The sequence below is a fragment of the Hyposmocoma kahamanoa genome, unplaced genomic scaffold, assembly GCF_003589595.1.
Source record: "Hyposmocoma kahamanoa isolate Upper Pololo Valley unplaced genomic scaffold, ASM358959v1 101, whole genome shotgun sequence".
Lineage (NCBI taxonomy): Eukaryota > Metazoa > Arthropoda > Insecta > Lepidoptera > Cosmopterigidae > Hyposmocoma > Hyposmocoma kahamanoa.
The window spans coordinates 1,196,120-1,215,892 of NW_020653333.1; the positions used below are offsets into that span (position 1 = coordinate 1,196,120).

At 34.8% G+C, this 19,773-nt stretch overlaps 2 protein-coding genes across 2 annotated transcripts; one reads left to right on the forward strand and one right to left on the reverse strand.

Moving 5' to 3' along the window:
• The first annotated feature begins 951 nt into the window (after positions 1 to 951).
• LOC113230794 (mitochondrial import inner membrane translocase subunit Tim23) lies at positions 952 to 6,372 on the forward strand. Its single transcript, XM_026464886.1, has 4 exons — positions 952 to 1,177; positions 1,780 to 1,887; positions 3,859 to 4,026; positions 5,981 to 6,372. The coding sequence occupies exons 1-4, from the start codon at positions 958 to 960 to the stop codon at positions 6,061 to 6,063; spliced, it is 579 nt and encodes a 192-aa protein (XP_026320671.1). The 5' UTR covers positions 952 to 957; the 3' UTR covers positions 6,064 to 6,372.
• Positions 6,373 to 12,961: 6,589 nt separating this feature from the next.
• On the reverse strand, positions 12,962 to 16,481 carry LOC113230315 (protein DENND6A). Its single transcript, XM_026464195.1, has one exon. It carries the CDS (start codon positions 16,479 to 16,481, stop codon positions 14,802 to 14,804), a length of 1,680 nt encoding a protein of 559 aa, XP_026319980.1. The 3' UTR covers positions 12,962 to 14,801.
• Positions 16,482 to 19,773: the final 3,292 nt, after the last annotated feature.

The following is a 19,773-nucleotide window of genomic DNA, read 5'->3' on the forward strand; positions in this document are numbered from 1 at the left end:
ACGATCCTGTTCAAGTTGCTGTTTATCCTATTAACATCATCTTTAATCAATAAATCTATTTATTTGGCGTACTGATTATGATTTTTACTCAGTTTTAAATATCCGGTATCCGGCCGGATATTGTTCTACTATCCGGTATCCGGCCGGATAGTAAAAATAGGTCGAATACCGGATAGTTACCGGTATCTTTACTTTAAATCTTTACCATTTTATTTTATTTTATATTAAGTCAAATATTTTATATTTTTATTTATATGTATAGTGAAAAAGGGTATTGAGTACATTATTTTCTTTGTGTAACGCTCGTAAGCGTTTGATTCCAAAAAATATAAAGGAGAATATAAAATACTTTCGCAAATGTACCGGGAAAATAAATCATAATATGTTTTATGAAAAAACCAACCTCAAAATTTTGTGGAATTACATCTTTTTACCAAGTTTTATTGAACTCTGTTAACGGAAAGTCGGTCCAATAAACTCGATTCATCCCCTAATTGACCACCTTTAAAGATGGAATTTTTTCTTCAAATATGAATGGGACTACTACTACTAAGGGGGTACCTTAAGGGTACCTTTCTAACAAAAAAAAGGAATCATCGAAATCGGTCCACAAAATGTCTGAGTAACCGAGTAACATACACAAACAAAAAATGCAGTCGAATTGAGAACCTCCTGTCCTGTCGGTTAAAAACGATAATTATATATTATTTACGCGCCACATAACGATCTTATAGAATATATTTGCATCAACTTCTGAAAAATTGAAATAGATTGGGCAGTATGGTTCAAGCGTCTGAACCTGTTCCGGAGGAGGTAAATTTTACAACTACTATTCTATGGTCAATTATACTTATTGACATTCGCATTGACATTTGGTTTCTGATTCAGTGAAAATTTTCGTGATTTTCGAATCACGGTTTATTAGTTTTAGAATAGTTTATAGTGTTACAAACGAAAATGTCCATATTTGGTGATATATTGCCGTTAAATAAGAAGGATGATCAGGCCAGCCCAGCGTCTGGGGCTGGCCTGTCTCCTTACCTGAACTTCGATCCACACTACATCCCGAGAATGCAACCAGAGTTCATATACCCTGATGATAGTCACATGGCAACTACAGCACGAAGATCTAACGTGGCCCTTCCCATCATAGGAATGTCTTTCATGACAGGTTCAGGTTAGTTTGATGTTACTTACGACGTTGATTATAACCTCAAAAAGTTAGGTTATTTTACATAACATCTCGTTGTTATTAATCATTATATGGACAAGATCTTTATTCTACTCATAATGTTTAATATTATGTAGGTTATTGTTCAAAATTACGTTTTTCTCGAAAAAAATGTCTCCAAAGTGACATTCATATTATTAAAATAGTACTGTAAAGACAGGAGTCTTTTCTATCCCACAAATAAAAAATAACACAAGTTATAGTTACGAGGAAAACAATGCATTGATTCTGTAAGTTGCGGTGACAAGGAACACTAAAAACTTAAATCAAAATTCAATTTCAACAACTTACATAGAAGAAAAAAGGGTTTCTAACAGTATTATAATAAATTCAATCATGACTTGGGTTTTTTCAAGGAGAGACGGAATAGGCTGTATAGGTCTTCATGCTCCATTGTCAACCTCACCATCACTTTCCATCCAGTGAGAAGGGCATAGAATGAGCACTTATGTTATCTTTTAAAAAATAAAAAGAATTTAACTCTAAATTAATTATTGTAGACACTGATTATGGTATTAACATTAGACTGATTTTATTACTAAATACAGGTCTGGGTGGTGTGACTGGATTGTACAAAGGCCTGCGGGCAACCACATTAGCAGGACAAATGGGCAAAGTTCGGAGGACACAGGTGATCAACTATGTTATGAAACAAGGTAAGTGCACATGAATTAGAAGTAAATACATACACTGCCTCTTTGTCAAAAAAATAGTCGTTCTTGAAAAGGTTGACCAAAACTTACTAGATATGTAGGAAATGAAACTATTTTTCCAGTTTTAAATCACTTCAATTTCTTCAATTCAATTTTTTTTTCAAACAAACCAACGTTTCGGGCCCTTTACAGGTTCCATGGTCACAGTTGACTGAGGTGGTACAGTCTTCAACCAGTTATGTCTAATATTAATGCAAACCACCCTATTTTTTCACTATACTTACAATAGTTATTAATTAAATACCTTATTTTTTATTTTACACAGAGAACATACCAATTTATGCCACATTCAGTTTTACAAATTATTTTATGGAATGAATTTTTATTAAGTTCAATGTCTTATTAATTAATAATAGTAATTAGAATAAACTAAAACATATTAAGTAATACTGCAGTCTTTTGTCTGTTTGGGATTTCTCATCAGAGGAAATACTGTATCCCAAACTGGTGGTACGGAGAAACCATCTTCCCCATTGAAATTAGGATATTTTTTAATTTCAATGCCCTCGCATCATCCTGGGTACATAACGGACTTCTTTTGCAAGGACCCGAGACCCGTGAAATGTAACAACCCCTTACAGGATGCAGGAGTTTACAAGCTTGACTGTGAGTGTGGTCTCTTGTATATTGGACGAACGAAGCGAAGCATTTGTACCCGCGTCAAAGAAAATCTAGCTGATGTCAAACACAGTCACGTAAACAAGTCTGCAGTCTGTGAGCATATCGTGGATAAACCTACACATTCAATGAAGCTTGACTAACACCAGGTCGTTGGGACCTGTAAACGGCCCGAAACATCAGTTTGTTTGAAAAAACAAAAATACGCTATTTAAATCCGGAAAAATAGTTCATTTCCTATGTGTAACAATCGAGAAAACCTAAGAACTCGTTACTAGATATGTATTATAATTCATGCAAAGATTGAATAAACTTGAAGAAAAATTCCTTTGATCCTACTGGACTTGAATCAGCGTCATTTTTTCATCTAACGCGAGTGAAGAATAAATAATATACATTAGACAACATCACATATGATGCTCTGATCCCAAAGTTAGTAACTGAAGCACTTGTGTTGAAACTATTGGGGTGGCTTCATTCGGGGCTTATGCAGCTCCTCATCACTGTGACCATCAACTGATCTACAAATACCCAGAGCCGAGACAATATAGGAAAGTTCTATATTGACTCAGCTGGGGATCGAACTCGGGACCTCGGAGATGGCGACATCATAAAAACCGATGTGCAAGCCACTCCGCCATGGAGGTTATCCAAGAAGAGCAACGATTAGGCGAAAAAATGTCGGTGGTTTAAGTATAGCCAGATTGAAGGAATTTTTGTTTGAGTTTGTTCGATCTTTGTATCAGTTCAAACAACAAACTAGTGGAATACTTAAATACGAATAAATACACAAATAAATAGACACATGTTATTTGAAATTGTATCTTATAATAGTAGTCAGATATTCAAATGCTTTTAAACCTAAAGTTCATTTATCCTGTGAACTGTTGACAAAGTGTGGAAACAACTGCTTAAGGTATATGTATATATTTTTTCTATTAAATCCTGTGACGCCAGATTGGTTCAACATATTACGAATTAATTACTTTCAACATTATATTTTAGCTCACTATCAATCATAAAAAATACATGTTTATATAGATTATAAAATTGTATATTACCTCAATAATAATTTCTCAACCATTAAAAATCCCTCCCTCTCATTTCCTGTGCTCAACAGGGTTCATAAATGCTGTCTATATTATATTTTGTAACAACTTGTTAACATTATGGAAAAAAAAAACATTCATTTCTGTCGTAACATCTGAGCATTGGTGCAATGTTCGGTACTTTTGGTGGTAATAAGTGCGTTTGGTGTGTAAAAGTAGTTGGTAATAATTCTTACAACCTTTCCAGGTACAACGACAGGCTGTACATTGGGCATGATAGCGTCATTCTACTCGTGCATTGCGCTTGGCGTGACTTGGTTACGCGACAAAGAAGACACTACTAACACCTTTATAGCTGCTGCCACTACAGGACTCATTTACAAGAGCACTGCAGGTTTAAAGTCAATGGGATTAGGTAAATATCTTGATCAATTCTGATTTATAAAAGAACTTGTGTAAATGAAGGAAGCAATAAATGTATGCAGGATTGTAACAATCAAAGGTTCCAAATTTCTACTAGGAGGCATAAATAATAATCATGTTTAAGTTAACCATTTAAAAAGTGGTTGCAATAGACAAAACCTCTGACAAATTTTATTTTACTTATATATTTAAAAAGAAAGTCAATTAATACAATAGCAGATTCATAATCTGAACAATGATGATACAAAGATAGAACAGACATACAGAAAAAAACCTTCGATCTGACTGTACTTAAACAATGTTTGTTTGCTAAACCGAGGCTACTGCTCTTACCAACTGTGCCACAGATCGAGTTGGTCTGCTGACTTACGAATTTCTTTAGTAAACATTGGGTTTAAACGGTTTTTTTGGCCGTAGCGCCTCCTGTGAAAAACTGAATGTTTTCTTCACTCAGGTACGTTTACAGCTACCAGAAGCTGACAAGAGATGTCGCTATACTAATTGCAATATTTATTTTGTTATTCATTGGCAAAATCGTCGCGCAAAACGACGGAGCCATAGACACAAAAGTTGAAGTTGAAGCATTGACCTACTAAGAAATGGACGTCAAGTCTAATACAAAAAACCCGAAAAAAATGTCCGAAGTTAACCTATACAAACGTATTGACATATAACGAAATCCAAAAAAAACTAAAACATTTAATTTAAATGTAACGTCATTGCAATACTACCTCTAATTTTGCTAGCAACAATTTAATGGCCCAAAACACTATATTCAGCTTCTACTGGAAACTTGAAAGTTGAAAACAAAATGCACCATATTTAGCTTTGACTGAAAATTACTTGAACACAAGAGTAATGGGGCACTTAAAGAAATAATAAAGAGTTGGGCAGATACATACATACAAATATTACAAATGTGAAAATATGCGTGTACTATATGAAATGCACCAATATTCCAACTCAACGTAAACTCATATATCCGTAATTCCGAAAACCGATTTATAATAAAACCGTTATGCTTTCAAGTAATTTTGATGCTTTTTACAAAGACAAAATTAGCTTTTGTTTAACATTGGACATTATGACAATTCGAGCTAACGTTATTTCAGGCAAATATATTTTCTGACTTCTGATAGGTAATCCCAAGCCGTAAAACGAGTACAATATTTTGTTAGTTACTGCTAACGTTTAATAAAAATCATTATAAAAATGAGATTAAAATCAAGCAACTCTATAGTTCTATCTCTAAATATTCTAAATATTTCAATCGCTTGTGGTTCGAACAATTGAAAATGACCAAGAAGTTTGTATAAGCTTCTTGAAATTGACGTATGGGTCTCTTTCCATCTTTTGCGCATGCAATGTATAGAAAAAGGACAGTTGATTATTTTGTTTGCTTTTATATTTATATTTACGATTCATTTATATATAAATTAAATACTATACAACTGTACAAAATAACACTTTTAAATAATTACTATGATAACACAATATATTTGTTTAGTGAAAATATGATAAAAAATCCTGTTTTTACACTTTACTGAGTTCTTTTTACAAGTTATTATTATCTATTACTGCATGATTGACAACCGCGCTGTCAGTCGAACAAACGAAGACGGTTTCGCGATTGACGCTCTTTATGCGATTTTAACGCGCTATAGGTGCGGACACTTTTTAGCGAGAACCCGACGTACATTGTTATTAGTGATCTTCAATTAAACAAATGATCATAGGAATTTTTGTGTGTTTTATATATTTGTATCAATAACAGTAACAAACTACTGGTGTATTTTCACAAAAAATAGAATTAATAACATAATAGTATAACATCATGATATTCACAAAATAAATATTACAATAGCAGATTTTTTCTTTAATATGTTTCTGGGAGGAATAATGAAGTGAATTTTTGCAGTCGTTACACTTAACTTTGGTATTTTCAGGCGCCGTCTTGGGTCTCACATTCGCCGGCATGTATACACTGATCACAGATAACGACAACATATGGAGCAAAGCACGGATATAACAGCTTGTTCCAACCGCCTATTAGTTGTGTAAATAAATAGACTGTTACTTTAGTTTTTACGTTAAATCAACCAAAGGGATCTACATATTGGGATTTACTCATGCCATATCCTGTATGTTAGATATGTGTAATAGCTCATTGTGGGATTTTGCTGGAACTTTATAAAACATTCCTTTTAAATATATTAAACAAAATATATTATATATTTTTAAGTGTTCAGTAATTGTCTTTATATTATGACAAATTTTATGAACACTTGGTTTAGATTATGTCGAAGGGCGTTTTTAAATTAGACGTTTGTAGAAGTGCTGCACAAGCGCGGCAGCCGCGCGTCTCTAGAGTTTCAGTCGTTTATAGTTCAGTAAATGTGACTGCAAAAGAGGCGCGCGCGTATCACTACAGTGACGCTGCAATTGCGCTTCTAAATATTGTATGAAAATTAGTAGTGGCGCCACTGCAGTGCTTCTATAAGCGTCTAATTGAATTGAAGGTGCCCTAAGAACTGCTATTTGTACTAAAATAAATTGGCAGTCCGGACTTTGTTTCAAAGGCGAAACAAGCGTATTTATGTTAAAACGTTATTTTTGGGATTATTTTCCAGCGAAAGCCTACACGTATTTCCTGTATTTGATCATACATCCGTGTCAAACAGGAACGGCATTATACATAGGCCTTAAATAAAATATTTGTTTTGAAAAATTATTTGTTTATTTCATTTATACAGTCATAATTGCTATAACTTTTGTACAAGTTTTTTACAGCTTTCGATTCGTGGCCACGAAGCGATGGGACGTTATATGTATGTACAAGAAGAACTATTTTATTAATATCTCTCGGCAATATTCGTGTTTCGACTGTCGTCAGATTTCTGACTGAGTAGGTCCCTGTACGAGCTTGCTCGCATAGGTAATAGTACCCTTCGCGTATAACCAAGAGGTTGGGTCACTATAAACAAAACTTATGTAGAAAAGATGTAGGGGGCTGTCGTCGGATTTCTATCACTTGGCCGGAAATCGACTTGAAAGTATGTATCATTTTTGTTAACTTGCTTGGTAGGTACCATACTTATAGGTATAAGTATTGTTAGGCAAACGTTCTTATAAAAAGGGAAATCGTTTTAAAGCTCTATATAATTCACATATAAAACAGAACAATAGTACTGAATTCATATTTTTATAGATAAATCTTTTTTTTAGCATAACAAGGAAATTTTGGGTCTTTTATCAGACACCATCTCGTTGTCCTACTTTCTCAAACTCGTATCTCAAGCACAGTTACTGAAATGCAAAAATTGGATAGTATATACAAATTTTGCAGGCTAATTTCACATCACATTTCCTTCATATTCACACACTGGCTTTTACCTATTCTTAAAGTAATGCATCCAAATTAACACCTGTGAAACTAAATTCTCAAAAATATTTACTACCTGTATGTACGTACCTAAATAGTACGTTTTTTTACTTGTACTACTTACTATTATAAAATTAAATGAACAATTTCTAGTTTACGACCTTAATCTATTTCAAAGACGCACTATAAAAAACTTAAGGAAACAAAGCTTCAAAACATTAAGCGGAAATTTAAAAAATATTATTGTTATTTTTCATTAATTCTAACGATGTTTTCCTGTACTGTAATTTGTTAACTGAAGAATAATCTCAGTATAGAATACTAAAAAAACCGACATGAAAACTACGTGGAATTCGTCTATTTGCCAAGTTTTATTGAAATCGGTTACCGGAAAGTGCGCGAATAGTTTGCCACTCTTAGAGGTGGGATAATTTGGAGGTACACTCTTTCCAACAAAAAAGAATCATCGGTTCACAGAATTATCGCGTAACATATTATGTATACAAAAAAAATCAAGTCGAATTGAACCTCTGAAAATGATTACGATCTCTGCTTCTTTATTTACGTTTTTTTGTAATTCTAAAAAAATCGAGGTACATACATGTAAATTTGTATTTGTATTTATTTATTGTCACATGTACATAGTCAGGTGTTACAAATGTGTTATAATACGACTGTAGTGTAGAACATGACCCTGAATAGGGCACTGCAAGTCAAGATACAATATAAGAAAATATAATGACAAAAAATAAAAAAATAAAAATTTAAAAAAATATTTGGGTAAATTAAAAAATCCAAAGATTACCGAGATATATTAAGAAAATTCTTCTACTGTACGATGATGTTAATCACTAATCACTCTTCTGATATTATGCATAAGACAATATACAGCTATCAAATTGATATTTTTATACGTTACTCGAGTAATCTGTTAGACGGCTTTTAAGTCTAAAGACTTAACACTAAATTACTAGCTAACATAGATATTTCTACCCATAATTATAACATCGACAGACTAAAGCACATAAGTAAGAAATTAACTTCAATACATAGACAGACATAAGCACACTTAATTTGTTTCACTTCAATTCTAGTGGCGTCTTATTCAACCTTTTACTCTTTCCCTGCATATCTTCACATTATAAATAACACGGAACAACAAACTTTGTTTATTTTTTTTACTTTTGTGCTTTAGAGTGTATACTACCTCAGCTCGAATTAAATTTTTTCCCTTACTAATACGGTTCATTTTGCTTGGGTCGATCGGCAGGAACACTGGCTTTTTATTTCAGAATTAATTTTTTTACAAACGAAATTAAAGCTATTTGAAAAATGATATCGTATAGTATACGTGTTCTATTTAATTCAGTTGATATAAAAAAAAATCATTGTTATATGTAAAGTAATAATTGAACACAGCGGTTTTCTTGTAAAATTTCAAGTTGTGTTTTTTTTCTATCGTAAGCATTTTTAGTAATCGTGTTTTTACACCAAATAGTAATCAGTGTATGTCCTCAATATTACTATTTTTCAAAGGGATTAATTTAGCACTTTCACTGTTATGCGGAATCAACTAAAGCCATTTCAGGTAGTATAAACTCTAAGTCTACCGACACTTGAATTGTTTGACATCTTTCGTACATTAATATAACTTGCTACGTACAAATCACGGCATGTGCGGGGTGTGGGAGAGTCGGCTACTTCGTCAAATAATTATACCTTTTCTGTATAAAAAAAACCGGCCTTAAGTTTGTGGAATTACATCTATTTGCCAAGTTTTATTGAAATCAGTCAATGTAAAGTAGATGAAGTCCAATAAACCGGATACAAATCCTATATTGCTACCCTTACAGGTATTTTCTTCAAATTTGATGGGACTACTACTAAGGTACCCCTTTTACAAAACAAAAATTATAGAAATCGGTTCACGAACGTCTTGAGTACTCGCGCAACGTATATACAAAAATAATTAAAAATCCTCCTTCTTCAGAGTCGATTAAAAAATTTCAAGTATTTACGCAATCGCGTCCCTCTAACCTCGACCTCGGTGGTCTAAAGGGTATGACTACCGACAGAACCACCGAACCAGAAAAATAACCGAAATCGGTTTACAAATATGTTCACGTAATAGATAGTATTGTCGAATTGAGAACCTCCTTTTTTAAGTCGGTTAAAAATAGGTTTGATTGTAACCTACTCTAATCATCCATTGATGATTACTTGACAGGTGTTAAGTTGTTTGTTTACACGCGTAAATTATGTGAAAATTTAGTTTTGTCACTTAATACACGTGTACTCAGCCGTTTGTCGAAATGAAAGGTGTTGTCACATTTTCCTTGTTTGTGTTTAATACAGTATTTTTATCGTAAAAAATATTTACTAGATTATAGGTAAACAATAAAAAAAGTCCATTCATATTGTGGCTAATAAAATGTGAAATTGTTATTTCTCATTTGTATATCGTCGGCTTATTGCAAGAAGTTAGTGACTACTTGCAATAAGCCGACGATATGATAATGTGCCATTCATATAAATTTTGATACAATTTTAGAAATGAATGTTTGGCACAAAATTTATCTAAATTCAGAAAAGCACTTTTAAACAAACTACTAGTAACAGTTTAAAAAAGCTAATCAATAAATTCTTTAGCATCCTTGATATTATACATACATTGTATTTAAAATTATTGTTCCGTTCATTTGGCATTTGGCCACAGAACCCTAAAAAACCTAACATTGTAACACGCACAATGGATGCAGTTTTAAACTATAAACATAACTAATTAGATATATTTATTTATCTACCATCTTAGAGATTCTATCCCTGTACAGTCGATATTAAAAGACCTTCGTCAGTTTACTTAGCAACTGTGACTTAACCGTATTTCGCTTCCTCAAGGCGCCTTCAAATTAGACACTAATAGAAGAGGTGCAGTGGCACCACAGTGGCGCTGCAGCCGTGCCGCTACTAATTTTTATACAATATGTAGACGCGTAGTTGCAGCGCTACACACGCACATTGTATCGAAATTAAACCTGGCGCGCTTCGGACCCGACCCGCACCCGGCCCACACCCGCTCTGTGTGTTTTACGCTTAAAAATTGGTGAAGCGCTGCAGTTTAATTTGAAGGTGTCCTTAGACATGGCGTTATGTTCTCGTACAAAACACAAATATTAACTATTTAGTTTTGTGACAAGGCACCTTTTCTTAGCGACTGTACTCAACACGCAACATTCAGACAGCTCTCTAAAAGTTTATATACGTAAAAGCTCAATTTTCATTGCGGCGGACCGGAATGGAAGCCTATTTTCGTAACCATAGCAACTAGATAGGTGCGTACGAGCCAAAAACAGTGTCGCATGTCTTCCGGAGACTTCTTGCGCAGTCTCGGAAATTCACTCAGCTACTGTATCGTATCAAGTCTGTACGTTACACAATTGCCATAAAGTTGATTATGCTATGTACAACTTCGTTACATAAATTCGCTTCCATTCCATTCTGCAGTAATGTAAATTGAGCCTTAGACAACAATATCTAAATAAACCATTAGGCCACAAATTCGGAACAGTGGCAGTGTTGCGTTCAGCGGGGCGTTCAAGGTTTATGCGTACATTGTGTCTTGTCTTGGATACACTTGCAAACCTTGAAAGCACCACCGTTTATAATTTGCGGCCTTACTGTTAGCTTCATTTAAAATTATATAAATTGACAATTGGTATAGAACAACTCATAAAATGTAGCACCAATGTTGAAAACTTGATGCTAAATGTGGGGGTTATTTTCTTAGGAGATATATTGAAATAATTTATTTATTATTATATTGTGAACAATGTTAATGCGAGAATCATTACGAGCGCGTCTACCATGACTTTACAGTAAACTAGTTTTCGCTAGCAATCTCATAATATAAAAAAACCCTTGGTGAAATAAATATACATCTGTAAAATACGAAGTTCACCCTCCGGTATGGCACCGTCTGTGCATGTTCGAGTACTGTCAAATCAAACTGCCTCCGTGGCCGAATGGTGACCATGCTGGACTGCCACGCTGAAGTCCCAGGTTCGATTTCCGAGTCAATATTTCTCTCGTAAGTTTGGGTGTAATTTATGGCTGTCTACCTATGTGCGGGGCTATGAGTGTGTGTAAAAAATAAGGAATTTTTCTTTGTGTTCGATATTTGATTTAAAACCGTTGCGGAGAGACTCGAAGTACCATTTGTGAAAGCATGGGAGGCCCTTCACATGTCAGGCAGAATGTACTGATTAAAATATGTATTTGGGTGTTCACTAACTTAGGCACAAGGTTTATAAAATTTGTTACTAACACGATATGGAGACATTCTGAATTAAACGAAATATTATTATATTATTATTAATAATTATTATAACAAGGTAGTTTTGCCACTCTTACAGGTGAATATTTTCTTCAAATTTAAAAGGGACCGCTTCTGAGGTACCGTCTTTCCAACAAAAAAAGAATCAACAAAATCTGTTCACATGTATTTATTTGTGTGTTATCGCGTAACATACTCGTACATACAAAAAAAATACAGTCGAAATGAGAACCTCCACCTTTTTTTTTGAAGGTGATTAAAAAATAAGTTTATAATTATAGTAGTAAAACATCATGATATTCATTACAATCAATATTAAAATGGCAACTTTTGAGGAGAGAGGTATTTAAACATTTCACGAACGAATTTTGTCGATAACTTTTTTATGCTATAACAAGTTATTAAATTTCACATATTCATAATTTGTTTCGCGTAGTTCGTATTGATTTTATGACTTCATGTGATAAGAGCACATTTGACATATGATCGATCACATGTAGCTATTATACAAAAGGTAAAAATAATATCGCTTATTAGACTATTTTGTATAGGTAAATTGTAGAGCGCCCCTAGCGCATAGCGGTCACAAGAATCATAACAAAATGTTAGACAACCTCATTACATAGTCTCAAACTAAGTGTGAATTCACTGTACTACTCAGAACATCCAGACCACAATCAATTTAGAAAAAGAAAAGTTAATGTCCTAAATTGGTCAAACCGAGTATCTCCTCATCCCGCGCCCACATTTCAATCCGTCGTCGGGCCATCGAAGTCGTCTAAGGAATGTCTTAGACGGCTTGGATGGCCCGATCTACGAAATGTATCTATGTTATATTCCTCTATGGGGGATAAAAAGAAGGTAGTAAGTAGCCAGCATCAATTTTAAAGTGTTTAAAAATAGATTCTTTTGATAGTCTCTACTTTTATTTTTTTAAACTACCTCTATGTAAATATATCAACATATATTACATTTGTCATATATTTTTCATGTTATGTATTTTTATTTAACCATAATTGAACTTCCCTGATCCTTCCTTCCAAGTTATTTTTCCTTTCCATTTGTTTTCCGTAAATAAGTTTGCCTGTTTTGCAGTGGCACTAACGCAAACCGCGAAGTGCCAGAAACAAGAAAAAAACGTACTTAAAGTGCAATTTACAATTTAAGTTAGAATTAGAGCCAACTGTTATTGTGTAGTCGTGGTAGAGTCGCAGTTGGATATTTTTTACATGGCTCCAATACAACCTCTAGTGACAACAACTATAACTTAGGCATGAGTAAAGCAACACAAAATACAACATAGCAACTTCATTAAGCCATTCATCATATTAAATTATTAACAAAAGTACACAACACTTCTAACATCATATTCTTACATTCGTCTTTATATTATACCTATGTATAGTTTACTGACCATTATAATTTAGATACAATTGGCAAAAAGCTATCTATGGTATTAGTTAATATAGTGTGTGGAGTTTAAAAAGTACCACACCGCTGCATTTCAACAGTTCCAAAGTAATTTTTTTATTTACCTTTATCACACAAGTGAATACTAAATGTTCTAATTTTTTATGGAAACAAGACACTGACAAGACAATTTCTATTGGTTAAATAAAATAGGACTGATACTGACCATTTGTCCCCTTTCTCAGATTTGTCCAAATGTCTTACCAATGAATTTAGTATTTTTGAGATTTATTACTCTAGAAAGTCATACGCAAAATAGGCGCTTTGTCGTCGAGTTGCGGATACCAGCCCGTTGCACCAAGTACCAAGTACTCTAGAAAGTCATTGATATATTGCTGCTTCTTAACAATGGCGGCCCAAAAGTGATGCTCCTCAATTTATTTTAAATCACCTGCTTGATCAATTACGTTTATTAGTGACTCTTCTTAACTTGGCATTGGCGGGTTTACCGATATGGTATTGATGGGGTTGTAACATTATAAAGTAGAAGTACCGCATAGTCATTTTTACTTGACATTGGCGAAATCATCGTTTGTTTCGATGGAGCCATGGCATTTAAAAGAAGAAGACTCTAAATCAATGGTCACAATATTTACACACTTATCAGAGTATGGTTTGAGCCCCACTTGTCAGTATGCTGGGTAATGACAATATTGAAACCTAAATTATAGGTATTAAAGGGTCGGCTCAATATAATAACTATTACACTGGACTTGCCATTCATAGGAAATAGAATCTATACAAACTGTACAATAGTTGCTATGATAATATTTTGTTTCAGTAAATTAAAGGATGTTATAGGCTTTGCATAGGTAATCAGATATGTTTGTCATTATACATTGTATAGATTATGTATGGTATAAATAGCTATACCTTTGAGTGAAACATGCTTTTAAAAAAATATCTACAGATAGATAAAACACTAGCAGGCTTGGCATGAGTGAAAAGGGAAAAAATCTAATGACAGTAGAGCAATTTTCTTCCGTTTGACGCTTTTAATAGCATTAAGAAGCGCTATCGTTACGCACGCACGTGTGACGCCATTTTAAAGACAATTGTTTTGGTCTTCATGCTTATACTAAGCCCGCAGATGAGAAGAATATGCCAAAATGACTTAGCAATATAAGTTCAAATAGTATTCAATCACAATGAAACTGTGAAAACATTCTTGACAAAAATTATCAATGTATAAACAACATTTGTAAACATTACATTGACATATCTGTTTAGGCAAGGAGACTGATAAGTCACCTTGAAAATTTATCATAAGAAACCTTGCGAGGTAAAAATATATACAGCAGCAGTGAGCAATATGTAACATAATTATAGACCTAATGGCACTAGTATGATATTTATGAAGATGTTTTGGCTATGCTAATCTAGTAAGTATTACCCAAAACAGAGTCAAAATTAAGTAAACACTAAAATATACAATAACAAGCTACTAAAACTTGAATCACATTGCATACAGTTCAAATCAATGAGTATATTAAACGCAAGCTATAGACTTATAGTCAAATCTCAACTGAATTTTGCAGTCTTTGCTGCAACCTCTCAGTTTTGAGGCGCAGCCATTCTGATGTCACGTGGCAGCATTTAATATTGATTTCATATCTTCCGGCAAAACATAATTCAAATCCTCCAGACGTCTAGCTAGCAGTGTACGAGTATTATCCGCTACTGGAGGATTACTTTTTAAAACTTCTCGAAGTTTCAATACCATATCCACAATCTCTACTTCTTTCTTCCCAACTGACCATTTCTTCAAATCACTCTCAGCTAATGCCTCCAATTGCAATGCGTGAAGTTTATTTGTCAAACTGCTATGTCTCTCATGGAACCATGCACTGAAGTTAGGGGTTTTAAAGAAGTTTCTGTACAGACCAATCCAGTCCCCTTTTATACCTGTTGTTAGATGAGGTCCTGCTTGCTGCAGTGTGGCAAAGAAATCTTCTGGGTTAAACGGGTTTGGGATAGGTGGAGCTCGGAAGGGGGAAATGTTCTTCTGTAAAGGCATTAGTGATGCCATATACCTTTCTAATGGAATCATGAAACTTTGAGTCAACTCTAGCAAGTGTCGTTTCACCATTGCTGTTTGTACTTCAGAAGGCCGATCTGTGCGAATGCCATTGTGTAGTTTTTTAATAATTGCCTTGTCTTTCTCTAAAAAAGGTTTATATTGAGTGTAAACACCAGGAGCAGTGTCCAAAAGCTTAATATTACCAACTTTACGTAATTTACTTTTAATTGTAGCAGAGTCACCCAGTTTAATAGTGTGCGGCCAATGTTGCAATGTTTTCGTGAAGAATGGATTTGTTACACCCAAAATGACGCAAGGTGGGTTGAATTGCTTTCTAGTAAATTCTTTAAACTCACTGTCGTGTATTGTGAAGTATGGCCTGTATTCAGCTGCATATGGAAGAGGTTGGATTAAATATGTCAATGCTTGGACTAAGGCTGAGCATTCTGTTGGTGAGCTGGCCATCACCACTATAGGTTCTGCTGTTAATACCAACTCCCATAAAAGATGTAGATGGGATATCAAACTGGAAAGAGCGTCAAATACATTGACATCTTGAATAGAGGCTAGAATGTGTGGTACACTGGACTGCACATGTTTGGCAATATCTGATCTTGTAATCTTACCAGTTTGCTGATTAGGTATGTATGACTGATAGACAGTTCCCAAAACAGGTAACAACACATTCTGCCCAGATTCCAGAGCTGGCCACCTGTTGATGTCATGGCAGGCAGCCTCTAAACTGCTAGAACCATCCTCAAAATGCTTAGGTGCAATAAGTTGAATGACTTTGTAAAACAAATTGATAAATGGTAACCTTGTAAGCAATATTATACTCTTCTGGAAATATCCTCGGGGTAACGAGGGGTCCTTGACCTGTCTGAAATGGACGAAGCCCCAGTAATGCGTGGAATCCGCCCGCAGAGTAGGTACCGCGTCGTCGTTGTAGGTTAATTGTTGCGGGCTAAGGGGGCTGCGGGAACGGAGACGTACGTGAAACTGAGTGTCTCCCATGCATCCTGAATTTGAGTCCGGGAACGCCAAATAGCAAATGTTACACTTCTCTTGATCTGTCAATTTCACGCCAGGCGGGTAGACGCTCTCCATCGCCTGCCCAAGCTCCAAGTCGAAAGTAACAACACAAATGCAGTGCAACCAGTCGGCGAATCTGCCCCATTTCGCTTGGAATTCCATTTCTTCCGAAGGAAGATCACTGTCTTCGAATCGCATTACGCTAGCCATCGCAATGTCTTATTATTATAAATACATTTCGAAATTAACACTTTAGTCCAAATCACTTGGTAAATTATATTCCCACAGCATTTTCACAAAGTTTTCACGGAAAGAATTAAACTTTAACTATTTTTTTCGATGAAAAATGATAAAAACAACACAGAACGCTAAACGTTTCATCAACAGCTGTTCCGTCAATATGGCTGCGCGCGCCAAAATAAAAGTTTGGTTAGTTCAGTCAATATTTTTATCATAAAAAACAGCAATAATTAACACAAATTTTAATGATCTTTTATATTACAACTTACCTGAATTCCATTATTTTCAACTGCAAGTTAGTTAAATTAATTATAATACTGAGATAATCTATAAACCCTGCATAAATACCGCGAATCCCCATTCATTTACATTCTACTTTATGCGTTTGGTTTCCACAATGTAAAAGCAAAGTATGTCAGTATCCTGAATTTGCGTTTTGTTTCATTAATAGAGTAGAAATGTGCGCAATGATATAAATAAAGTGTTTAGACTGGCTGATTACAGAATTGTTCTTCCAGCGAATCGAGCGCAAGCTTCCATAGACGAGATTGATTATAATGACGCATGGAGAGGAATGTGGTCAATTGGTATTGTATAACAGCAAAAATCTTTTCCTTTTCTCTCCTTCTGCGTCGCAAATAAGCGCAATAAAAATAATATCCAAGTCCACGATGCTTTAAGATATACTCGATGTTTATGATCTAAACGAAACGACTGAACATCTACTACAGCGTCAAGGCCAATATACTCGTAAGTCACAACACTTGCGCCTGCAATGTCCATTTCCTGTCTTGACCACTTTTAACTTGTCGGCCCATAGAATAACCGTTTTTACCTTATAGGATGGAAAAAAAGGAAGTTTTGACGCTATGCCAGAAACGCAAAATGCCAAACGGGCAGAATGTCAGATTAACAATACGCCATATTCGGAGAATGCCAGCTTCGCATTATGCCAGTTTCGCAGAATGCCAGATACGCAAAACGCCAGATTCTCAAAATGCCAAATGTCACTGCCAGGAACAGGCCTTCCTCTTCCTGACTCACAAACTAATGTTCAGTAGTGGACGTCATTCAGCTGAAATAATGATGATAATGAAGAGAGGTTCGATGTTTCATTAATTTATTAAAAACAAAAATAGTTTCCTCTAACTACTAAATAACTGATCTTTCTATCATAATGAAACCTGCTAACTTTACAGCTGGACATTAGTTCGTGCGTCAGGAGAAGGAAGGCCTGTTCCTGGCAGTGGCATTTGGCATTTTGAGAATCTGGCAGTTTGCTAATCTGGCAATTTACGAATCTGAGATTCGTTAGCATTTTATGTTTATGGCATAAAGCGTCAAAACGAGAATAAAATCTATAATGCTTATGCGCAGTAGTTAATCTGACTGGCGCAATTATGCGAACTGGGTATAGGGCATAGGCCTTCCACTTATAGTTCTATTCTAAGCGGTATCTCCTATAGAATTCCGACTAACAAATTAGAACAGGGATAAAGACAATACTTATTGTTATTGACTATGATGTTTTTACTATATACCTATACTACATATTTATCTCATTTGTGGAAACATACTCTATAGCTATTATTATTGATACAATGATCGAACAAATACAAAGAACAATTCCTTCGATCGGACTAATCTGAGCAAAGGAATTTATCATTGTATAGAGTATAAATTCGAACCAGTCAATGTCTTCAACATGGCTAAGTTGAGGCAACAAACTCTGTTCGAGTCCAATTGGATTGAAGGAAAAATTGTGTTTGTAGGATCTTGTATCAATAATAAAGGGACAACGGCGACAGAAAAACAATCAAAACTACTATTGGCATATTTTATTTGTGTGAATAAAATTACATGTTTCAAATCAGGGACTCTAGCGGCCAATATGACCGCTCTCGCTGTCCGACTACTCGCACGATACTATCAAATATTTTATCTTAATTCACTTACTCTATCGTAACTAAGTACAGCAAAACGCGACAACGAATTAATAACACCATTGGACATTGTAAATTACTATTATGTCACATTATCACGCTACATGTCAGAACAGGAGACAAGACTTAAAGAGGATACGGGAAAGAGGGTACTGAGAACAGAAGGCGAAACGACGGGAGAAGAGACAAACGACAGGAGCGTATCTCAAATTTTGCGCCATGGACTACTATGATTAGTGGCCCCTATGAAATGCACAAAAAAGAACTTTTCGTTGAGAAATAAAAAAAAATGTTTCGTTATTTATTACTTTACAGTCAAACATGAAATTCGATCGCCCCTCAAGGACTTAAGCTCGTCGTTGTTTTTGGTATATAGGGCATTATTTTGCTACAGCTTGCGTAAATGAGATCACACCTGTCATTCACATGCTTAATGGGTTGTTTAAGATAACAAAAATATACACGAACATGGGATGACCGAGGATAAATTTTTAAAATTTCAACTAAGCTTGAATAGTCACAACAACATACAACGCGCCGAAAAGTAAAACGTAAATGGAATATACATAAGAAACGAATCCTTAAAATGCGAATAATTCGTACCGGAAAACAAGGCAGAATTAATTTGGACGACAGGAGCAATGTACGAGAATTTTCGTCCTTCTAAATACAATAACCATGCCCATAACTGAATACATCCCTGGCACAGATGTCATCAGCTTATGAAAACCTGCGTATTCTACTTTTTTCTTCCTTTTCTTTTCGCGGAGAGCATTCCAGTCACTTTCTTTAGTCACAAAATGATTCTTGGCTTCAATAAAAGTGTACTACTTTGCACCTTCCAAAAATGTATTTATACCAATGTCAAGCACATTAGCGTAGTCTTATCGCTGTTTCATTTAGGCACCAGGTAATTTCAATTTTTTTTTATCTGTGCAAAGGTTTTTTGAAACTAAAATATATTCCTTTCATCACAACCTAAATCGTTAGGTAGTTTTTTGAATCAGTAAGAGATTAGCACTGTCGTCGTAGCGGCAGCGAACTTCGCTCGATTCGAGGCTTGATACATCTGGGGGCGGGGTGAGGTAGTTGATTTCGTTGCAGGACGCAGTAGTACAAAAGCTTAAAACAAAAAGCTGTTGTGTTGTCAAGTTACTAGTGGACTCTGCAATGGTGGCGCCACTATTGACTTTGGATATCACTGTCTATGTTAATAATAGTACTTAAAAATTCCAACAGAGCGAGGGTCCATCTTTAACTTGTCAACCTGTACATATCCATTCAAATTTATAAATACATTTTTAATTTGTGATGTCCAT

Excerpts from the sequence above, each read along its gene's own strand:
- LOC113230794 (XM_026464886.1), top strand. The coding sequence starts at position 958 with ATGTCCATATTTGGTGATATATTGCCGTTAAATAAGAAGGATGATCAG. Across the intron at positions 1,178-1,779 it reads GTCTTTCATGACAGGTTCAG|GTCTGGGTGGTGTGACTGGA; the intron begins GTTAGTTTGATG and ends TACTAAATACAG. Across the intron at positions 1,888-3,858 it reads CAACTATGTTATGAAACAAG|GTACAACGACAGGCTGTACA; the intron begins GTAAGTGCACAT and ends CAACCTTTCCAG.
- LOC113230315 (XM_026464195.1), bottom strand. The coding sequence starts at position 16,481 with ATGGCTAGCGTAATGCGATTCGAAGACAGTGATCTTCCTTCGGAAGAA.